Source organism: Amblyomma maculatum, chromosome 1 (genome assembly GCF_055883805.1).
Source record: "Amblyomma maculatum isolate TAMU_Amacu chromosome 1, ASM5588380v1, whole genome shotgun sequence".
NCBI lineage: Eukaryota > Metazoa > Arthropoda > Arachnida > Ixodida > Ixodidae > Amblyomma > Amblyomma maculatum.
Genome location: NC_139344.1, coordinates 157,428,411 through 157,438,552, shown reverse-complemented (window position 1 = coordinate 157,438,552; position 10,142 = coordinate 157,428,411). Strand labels below are relative to the sequence as shown.

At 46.8% G+C, this 10,142-nt stretch overlaps 1 protein-coding gene across 2 annotated transcripts in view; it reads left to right on the top strand.

Annotated features, from left to right (window-relative positions):
- Positions 1–1,043: 1,043 nt before the first annotated feature.
- LOC146204717 (GTPase-activating Rap/Ran-GAP domain-like protein 3) overlaps positions 1,044–10,142 on the top strand; it is a 444,973-nt gene continuing 435,874 nt past the window's right edge. For both annotated transcript variants that reach the window (XM_084589436.1, XM_084589435.1), the window contains exon 1: positions 1,044–1,484. In XM_084589436.1, coding sequence (XP_084445562.1) covers positions 1,225–1,484 — 260 coding nt within the window. In that variant the 5' untranslated portion in view covers positions 1,044–1,224. The remainder of the gene's footprint in view (positions 1,485–10,142) is intronic.

Here is a 10,142-nt window from a genome sequence, read left to right as displayed (position 1 = left end):
GGTGAATTTATTCAACCTATCGTAACAAATTAATTTATTTGTTATCTATATTTAAGTTCTTACAGCTGGCACTTTGGACTCCGCCGTAGAGTGCAGGGCTCTGTGGCTACATCAATCATATAACAGCTATCGCTTGCAAAAACAGTCAATCTACCCTGTGAAATTCAGAACAATTGAAACGGCTATCCCAGGTGAGGTTGCATTGCCATTGATATTAAGAGAATGCACAGAAATCTTGTACATAGAAATGCATAGAAATTGTTGAATCTTTAAATGCACTATCCAGATTTCGTGAGTCATCGAATCTATTGCTTCTCGGTCAGAGATTTCGCACTGAATGAAACAGTTATATAAGTTTAAACACAAGGGATGTGAGTTTGCTTTAAATATTTCTATAGATTTACAGCTTTCAGCGGAGAAGGTGTTCGAGCGGAAGCACATTATAGACTTGACACTCGCTCTATAAAATCTGTAGGCCCCGATAAAAATAATAGGACAGAGGGAGAGACTTGCTCAGGATGGAAGAAAAAGCGGGTGAGCCGTTCGAACTTGACGCGCTCCAACTCAGGGCAATCAATCTCCGTCTTTCTTAGCGCTTCCCTGGTGCTAGTACAATCCGTTCACCGTCCATCCTGCAGTGAACGCCTGCAAGTTTCATGTTTATTTCAGACACCTTACTTGCCACCTTTATGCTTGCTTCGTCGTTTCAGCCTCCACAGTTCCCTGCTTTAACAGCTACGAAAGTGACGCGCCTTTGAAACCAAGAAAAGCACGTGATGCACCTTCGGTGCGCAGCCAGCCTTCTCGTACTGTCGCACCGCGCGCGGTGGAAGGGTAGAGCGCCGAAGCCCAGTGGAGAGTGTAGCGCCGGAAACGTTCCAGATTTCCGTCGGCCGCGGGGGCGAGGGTAATCACGCCCACCCTCCAAGCTCCTTGCAGCGCATGCGCCACGACGCCGGGAGGCGGGGGCGGGCACGTGACGCCGCGCGCACGTGACGGGCGGCGCGGCTACGCGTCACTTTTCGAACGCGCAGACGGCGTCCGAACCCGCGCGCCGTGCGACCGTGGTCCTCGACGTGCGCGGCCATGGGCCGAGTGGCGCGCCGGCTGAGCCGCTGAGCACAGCGTGGGGACTCTGGACATTGCGGGGCTCCCTAAGGGTTGGGGGTGGCGGTACGTTAGCGGGGGGGACAGTGCGGTAGTAGTTCGCGACAGGCAGCGGTGATGCTGCGCCGGTACCAAGGGGCCGGTGGTTCTGCGTTGGACCTGGCCGAGCTGCAGCGCGAGGAGATCATGGGCGCCGCGCCGTGCTCATCCCAGGACCCGCCGGACAGCGCCAAGGAGAGCCGGCTGAGGCGCGTGTTCACCGCACACGTGCGCCGCCAAAGCAAGAAGCCGCGCCACGGCGGCTTTTCGCTAAACAACATGCTCAAGGAGCCCCTGCGCCTCGTCAACTCCGTGCCGCTCAACTTCGACTTTGGCAGGTGAGGCCGCCGGCCCGTTGAGTCTCCTTTCCTGTGATGTTCGGTTTCAGCCTTCAGCGACTACTCCAAGTCACGCCGCCGACGTTGCACTTTCACTACCCGACCATTTCCTCGCGCGTACGATGGCCGGCACATTTAACTGAAATGCTGCTTTTATGAAGCTTTTGACATTTCGAACCTTCTTCATTAGGAAGGTTACCAAATGAACCTTGCTCGAGTAACTCAAGACATTTTGACTCGCCACTCCTAATTGGCATCGACAGAGAAAGGATCGTTGTCAGAGGTCGAAATGCTGGGTGTGCTTAATTATTTTCAAATATAAAATTGGCGCTATGAGTTGCGCCTGTTTCCGCAGAGATGACAGCTGTCAGGTTCAAAGTGTTCCTTTGAACGCCGGAAACAGTCAGTGCGTAGCAAATTCATTGTAGTGGAACACTGCCTGCACGCAATATAGCCTAGCATAACATAATTACTTGCATCAGGTTTTTTTCAAATAAGCTTTATTACAGAGCCTCGTACCTTGGATATTGCCGTGACAAGGGTTGGCAAGTAAAGCGAGCCGGCATTCATCAACGCTGCAATCACCTCAGAGCGGAGGAACGATCCAGAGATGCGAGCCAAAAACACTCGGTGTTTGGACTTTTAGGGCGTTAATGACACTTTCAAGAAACGACACAGTCGTTTCCTGCATTACACGTACGTATAATAATGTATGACCACGAAAGAGCTATCAATGGCGTCTGACCAACCCACCAGCGCCGGGTGTTTTCTGTGTTCGCAATTGTTTCGATGATGAGCAGGCCTGCCTTAGAAGAAAGTACCAAGTTATCGTGCGCGTTGTACTTGCCAGTAAACATAAACTGCTTACGATTGGGAACCAGCGACCAGTCCCGAAAATAGCGGTCAATATCCGCTACCATTAATGAACCTCGCCGGTCTTCTCCCGAACATGACGTTGTTGATAGACAAAAACTGCCATTAGCCAAACTGTTAGCATATCCTTCATAGCTGCTGTGCCGCATACACACGAATTAATGGATGCCTAGCGTGTTACGCGATTCATCATTCCGGGCGGTTTCAAGAACAAAAAAATTAAGAAAGATAAAAACGAAGGCCGTGGAACAAATTGCGGTCATTATGTGTGCACCTCACTCCGAAAGGCAGTGACGCTCTAGCCGTAACGCCGCATTAAATTTTGTTTTAATCCTTCCTCGGGACCTTCCTACTTTATATTAATGAGCTGCCGAGGAAGTACCGTTGTTATATACATATATATATATATATATATATATAGATATATATATATATATATATATATATATATATATATATATATATATATATATATATATATATATATATATACACATATATATATATATATATATATATATATATATATATATATATATATATATATATATATATATATATATATATATATATATATATATATATATATATATATATATATATATATATATATATATATATATATATATACATATATATATATATTTGTGTGTGGTCATCGATATGTGTCGCTGGATCCATTTTAGGTTCAGCCTGAGCAGAAAGAGGCGCACCGCTGTTTTCTTACAAACAGCAGCGCGCCTTCGGGCGCGGCTCACTGTTGCGTCCTCCGGAGTCAACCTACGGACACGCAAACAAGGTGTGTGGCGCACCGCTCAGGCGCCACTGCACGGAGCAGTCGGGCAAGTACCGTTAGGCATTCTGAATTGAACGGCATACTGTCAGCTCGGTTTTTTTTTTTTTTTTTTTTTCAGCGTCAGACGCAGATAGATTAACGGCGCCGAGCCACCGTGGTGCTACATTTTAACTACTTCCTGAGAAATTAGACGGGAAGGCGTTTCTTGGCGTTCAAAGGATCCTTGAATTCTTACATCTGGGTTTCAACCTACCTAAGCCAACATGCGCAGTTTAGCCAACTACACGAGGGAGATCGAGAGGGCTCTTTTTTTTTTTCACTGATCATTGCAGGCCTGTAACTTGGGAAAAAAGATTATTCGGCGACCGTGCCGGTGAATAGCATCGTACTTTCGCTTTGGTCCTCCCGCACTGTCTGCATCTACGAAAAGACCGCCCCATGTCGTGATCGTCCGCCGCATTAGTCACTTTGTACGAATTATATTTGCTACGTAACACGCTTATTTGTCATCTTAGCATAGGCGCATTAATGACGACGCGTTACCTTAAGTAAAATAGCCATGCATACCGTTAGTCGCCACCACGGCTTTTAACCCGCAAAGTGACATCTGTCACTGCAGTGCACGCAAAGAGAGAAGGGAGGGCGCGTGGTATGCAAAGCTCTCACGTGAACTGCAGTTTCTATATCAGATGCTTTTAGCATAGTGGAGAAACGCACTAGCGCGTACGTATGACGGTTTACCGGGCAGCTCCTGCGCACACGCAGTGGCAGGATTTTGGCTAGGTGCAACCACTACGCGTGCGTAGGAGGCGTCCGGTAAGACGACATACCTCTACGCTGGATCGTCTCTCCACTATGCTAAAAGCCCCTATTAACGCGATAGCGTTCAAGGCCCCGTTTTCCAGAAAGTCTGGCGTCGGCGTTATCGAGGTTGTGGGCGAAAACATCACGAGCATATGCGTCTGGTAAGTGGTAGTTTGCAGATGACATGGCCAAGCATTCATTGATTGGCCGGCGGGTTGCGTGACGTCACGAAACCACGTTAGATGGCCGAGTTCGCCGACGCTGCCATCTTGGGCTTCTCCTTGGAAATTGGAAGAGGGTGAAATGAGATTCGAACCCTCAACAACCCTTGCATCCCGAGTCCGACGCGATACTCCTAAGCCACTCAGGCACTTCGTACGGCTCGGATATCTATGTCGTGTAATCTATCTTTTAGTACGATATCCTACGACTGTGTGTAGAGATAACGGAAAATAAAGCGAGAGATTCTTGGTTGACAGTAGCAAAGTCCATGTACACACATACGCGAACAATATCCGAAATGAGAGTTGGCAAACGGGAGCCATTAACGCTGTCGTTAACAAATCGGTCGTCGATCGTTTCCAGAGAAGCCGAGCAGGTATTGGAAAACGAGCTTCAGTGCTACATATTGCGTATTTCATAACATAAGTCTCAGTAGGAAAATGATATTGGCATTAGATTTTGTGCTCCCTTTTAAGCGTGAGGTGGCAGCCAGGTATTTTTTTCACTGGGGAAAAAATTCGAAGAACAGTATGAAGTCTTGCTCATTGCAGCACTGTCGGGCCCCAGTTGTAACACTGTATTTGTGAACCTTTAAGACGTGTCCGAAAAGTTACAGCCCGGTTCGTGTTGCAAGCGGAAATGGTTTTGCACCTCGGTGACATCTGAAAGGGAGCACAACCGAATGTCCGGAAAGCAACTCAGATTTCACTTCGAAATCTTTAAAATCTGCGGTTCCCAGCCAACCCAAGAGCGCATTGATCGCGTGCGCCTGTCAGGCACATTTGTAACACCAATCTTTTTAAAGAACTGCGAAGGACAAAAAAGATAAATAAACGTTTTCAAATAATAGATGCCATGAATGGAAGGCATGTGCGCTTTTATGGCGCAAGCAAACAGGAAAAATGACGTCTAGCACAGTCTCCTGCGCATAAAAGAGCACATAAATGGGCTTGGAAAGAGGTTAACGAGTTGGTTATATGTCTATTAAAATCGGTTATTTGTCAAAAGACGTGTTGGAGTCCTTTTTTGGCAGGAATAAACAACGCAAGCTGATTTTTCGCACATGTTCACAGATTGAAATTTGCTGCTTCTGCTTGCTTATTTCTTAAAATGTGTTCCGGAAATGCAATCAATCCCTCTACCCTGTGAAAGCACATACGGTACAAAGACGTATTGATGCCTTCTTGCAGAGTAACAGCCCACCCAGCGCAGCACCGCGCTGCTGCGGTCCGTTGTCATAGCAGCTTCGGATGCATCAAACTGCGCATTCGGCAGACAAGGGTCAGAAAATTAGGGGCTCGTAATGGTATACTTGCGATGGTCTCGGTGACTGTTGGCTTGCTTCATATGTATATAATATAAACTATAATTTCCCTAACCATTCATGCTCAGCAGCGTAGCCAGGGCCTCGGTTCTGACAGTCTTGATGTCATATAGGTAGCATAAAAGGGCTCTGGTGTATAGCTTACACCGTCCTCGGTCGATCACGCTGCACGTGGCACTCACGTTAATGCAGGACGTACTATATACCGGCTATGGGCCGTGATGGCGCTGGTGAACACTCTCTAGGCTAGACCGCACCCAGCATAAGTGCCAAAGAAAGCATAACAATAGACAGCTGCCGCCATTGCTCGTTTAGTAGAATATCGTACGCGGTATTAAATAGTCGTGGGTACGGAACCCACAGGCGGCATTTGATCCTTTTTCTTCTGCTTTCAAATCAGTTCTCTTACAACCATAAAATAATTGAATTATTAGTTTCTCTTTGATCAGTATCATAACTTAATAAAAAATAATAAAAAAACATGGAGATGTTCCTCAGTCCTTTCATTTGGTTTCGCTGGCTGTTGATTTCTTTTATATGTGCGCCGCGTATATATTGTCTGCAAGCATTGCAAGAATATGGATGAAAACTTACGCTGAAAGAACCGCTGTTAACAACTTTCTCCCCACCGCTACCCTAAGCGGCTACATGTTCAAGGAGGTGAGTTCTTGCGCGCGTTTGTTCTGCATGGTTATTCGAAATGTTTATTCCATGTTGCTTCTTGTGGTCTCTCCATTTTAAGTCATTGCGCTTCTTGTATAATCCGGTTCTATTCAACTGTGCGCTTTGTTACTATGTCGCTCTCGGAGCTCTCCTGGGAAAGGGCAAGGCAGTACACCAAGACGTGAAATTGAACACCGTCTTCCATAAAGAGCTCTCCTCGGCCTCACTTCAGACTGCGCATTATCGGAACCTAAATGCTAGTAGTACAAGAAGCAAGCTAAGACATACTGAGAAACATTGGAAAATTTCTAACAAAAAAGGGAGAATGGGAATGGGTTTGTGTAGGGGTAGGGAGGGGGGGGGGGGGGGTGAAGACAACCCTATTTTCCTCCAGCTTCTCACGCTTGATACAGCATCAATCTGTTGTTCACCGCATGGTGTTGACTGGCTCGGTGTGGCCAAAGTTCGGGCGCCGATGACGGTAGCCGCGGCCGAGCAAGCGGCTAGCCTCTGATAGCGCTTCGTTTGCCTTTAGTCATTTATAAGTACCCACTCTTCTCGTAATGAAAAAAAAAATAGCTGTTTTAATAAAACTCAACTTGAACGCCCTATTTACGTACAGCAGGATAACGTCGAGTGAGCTTTCTTTGCTGCGACCTATAATAGTAAACGCTTAACTGTAAATGCCATCTGCTCCATATAAACCCAAACTATATTTCCTCTGATTGAAGTGCAGGGCGACTGAGAAAGGCTTCTGGAATTCAGCAGACTGCGAGCTCCCCAAAGAAATGAAATAGCATTTTGTGGCACAGTAGCCTATTAGCCGTTTAGGCCCCATCGCCGTCAGCACGCGCCCCCAATTCTGCCCTCGACGGGCGCGTCTTTATGGGGTGGAAATAAATATTCAATTTTCTAACACCTCAATTCGCCTTGACCAGTTCAGAGGGATCCACGGCACGCGAATTTCACGACGACCCTTCCCAGCTATCGACGGGGCAATGCGAAACACGTATATTACGAAGGAATCTGTCGAATACCGTCCACAAGCCTAGACAAAGTACTTGATTTGAACAAAGTTAGGCCTGTGAGAAGAGGACGGGGACAAGAGACGAAGAACGAAATACAGCTTCCTAATTCTAGCCCAGCACAACACACACAGACACACATTCGAAAAGGCAGATTGGACGCGCACAGTGTTGTGTGTGTCTCTCTCGGTCACGTCCTCTGTCTTTTGATGCGTTACTGCTTAGAAATATGAGCCAATGAGCACAAATTTCAACGAATGCGTTGTCAGGGCTCAAGGTGGTTCATTTCAAATGAATTTCAGAGAAAACCGGCGCGGAGGTAGCGCCGTCATTGGCTGACGCTTTAGTCCACTCTACCATCACTGATCTTCTTTTTCTTTACTTATTACAGTGAATTCATGTTCTGTGCTCTCGAAATATTTGCAAACCCTTTAGGAAGCGGTATAAAGGTCATACTAAGACAAAACGTGTTGAAGAAACAATATCTGCGCATATAAACGATAGGCCTTGTATATAGGGTATTTGCAAACATCCCCAGTGGCGGCCTGCGCGTCTACTGCCATTAAAGGTTACATAGGTCAAAAGGAAGGAAGGAAAAACGCCGATAAAGTCCAGAATGTCTTCTACTTTTAGGAAACTTTAGTCAGCATTCTTGACTAATTTCTTTTGGCATGAATTAAACATTCCATTTGGAGACGTCTGGAAACCTTAGGTATCATTACAGTGCATCGTGTGCCAGGCATTGTTCTGGAGGCCTGAGAGAGAGCCTTTCCATGATTTTGCACCTAAAAAAAAAGGCAAGGCTCAACAGGGCATGGTGTGCACAGTGCGTCTAAGGAGTATCTCTGTACATATGCCCTACTTGCAAGAGAGCGAGTGGCTGCAATGATCAAAATTTGGCACCGTTTCAACGGTACTGGAAGACAGTGCGGGACAGAATAGGCACCGGCGTCTGCCGCACCGATAAAAGATGAAAGGGAACAAGCCCTGAAAACATTAAAATTGTTTCACAGTTTACACGTACTATAACGCTCCAGCGCATCCAAGCTTTTCGCGACAATAGGAAGACAGGCCGTTGATAGAACTGGGTGATGATTTCGCATCCAACAAGCGTCCTTAGTCTCTGGACAGCGACGCGGTTCTGACGCCGTAGTAGAGGGGCGCTGAAGCAATTGGAAACCGCGGCATTCGGCGGCTGCACGCAGACGAAGGGAGGTGACCGCAGTCGGCTGAGACTATAGAGTGACTAACAGCGTCCTAAACTCCTGGCCGAGACCGACTGAAAAGGAGCGCCCAGAAGCAGCTATGAGCCTACGCCAGCCTACACTGAAAATGTGTTGCGCCAAGAGTGCTAAGCATTTCTTATCGGATTATGCAAACTTTTTTAAAATGGCGGATGCCGTCGTGTCGCGTCTTTTTCTAGGCGTAAATAACCAGAAGTTATAGCGCTAAGAGGTAGTGGGACGCGCGGACGCGTTAAATACGACAGGCGAGACTGAGTGACTCTCGTGGGCGCTTTATGTCTGTCTCGCGTCCTTGTCTATGTGGTACGCTACACCTGACATCGCAGACGCCGAGCATTGGCGGAAGAGATTAGCGAAAAAGCTGGGTAACTGAATTTCAATTAATTTTGTTCATATTAAAACGGTATATTGAGTGGAGACCCCTGGAGAGACCGCTATTTCAGGCATTTACTATGTAATGTAAATGTCGTATAGTCAGATTGGGTTTCTGGAGCTCTGTCTCAGAGACGGTATCATTCCTTTTTTTTTTTGCACAAACAAACAAAAAAAAATTACACCTTAGGCTGTTAGCTGCACGAAATATCAGAAAATTGGCTTGGCGTATTTTAATGGAATGCATCAAGCCACCAGGACTGCTTTATGGAGGAGAGTTTGCACGTGACGGCGTCCATCAAAAGTTCATGTGTCAGACCGTGCGACTAGAAAGTCATGGCCCTTTTACGCAGCCGCCGAGGTGGCTAAGGAATTAGCTGTGGTTACGTTGGACTCGCTCAAGAGGAAAGTATATAACAGTTGAATTTAACCAGTACTCACCTATGGGGCTGAAACGTAGAGGCTAACGAAAGGGGTTCTAATTAGGTTGAGGACAGCGCAAAGATCTACGGAACGGGAAATGGTCGGCGTAACGTTGAGAGATACGAAGGGTGCAGAGCGGGTCAGAGAAATAACTCAAGTCACTGACATTCTAATGGAAATCAAGAAGAACAAATGGCCATGGGCAGGACATGTAGTGCGAAGAGAAGATAACCAATGGTCGCTTAGGGTAACGAACTGGATTCCAAGGGCAGGAAAGCGTAGCAGGGGGCGGCAGAAAGTTAGGTGGGCGGATGAGGTTAAGAAGTTCGCAGGGGTCAAGTGGATGCAGCTAGCACAGAATCGGGTTAATTGGAGAAATATATGGGAGGTGTCTTCGCCCTGAAATGGTTATGGCCCGGCTGATAATGATGATGATGGCGTGTTGGACTCGGCCGGCCCCGTCGTTTTGATGAATTTTAGATGCAAAAATGCTCGTGTGTCGATGTGCACGTGAGCGTTAAACACCTCCACATACTCGAGATCATGCAGCGCCCCCCCCCCCCTCCCCCTCCTTTTCCTTGTACGATGTGCTCCATGAAGCCAGTCTTTCGAATCACTTGCGTGAAAATCAGTTAACTATTACTACTAACAATAACACTTTCAATTAGGTGGCACTGGCTTTCGAATTGGGCTTAAGGGACATAATAGGAAATTAAGCTACACTGATGTTAAAGATTGAAATGGCCACCAGTGAGCTCCCATCTGTGTTCTCTCATAGTGTAAGGTACCTGATGCGCAGCAACCGTCTTAAGTTCTACTGTAGAAAACTCAAAAGTGACATCAAATGCAGATGCTTTGTATCTTGCGCATATCGTAAGACACACTATGCCTACACTGAGAGAACATCTATAG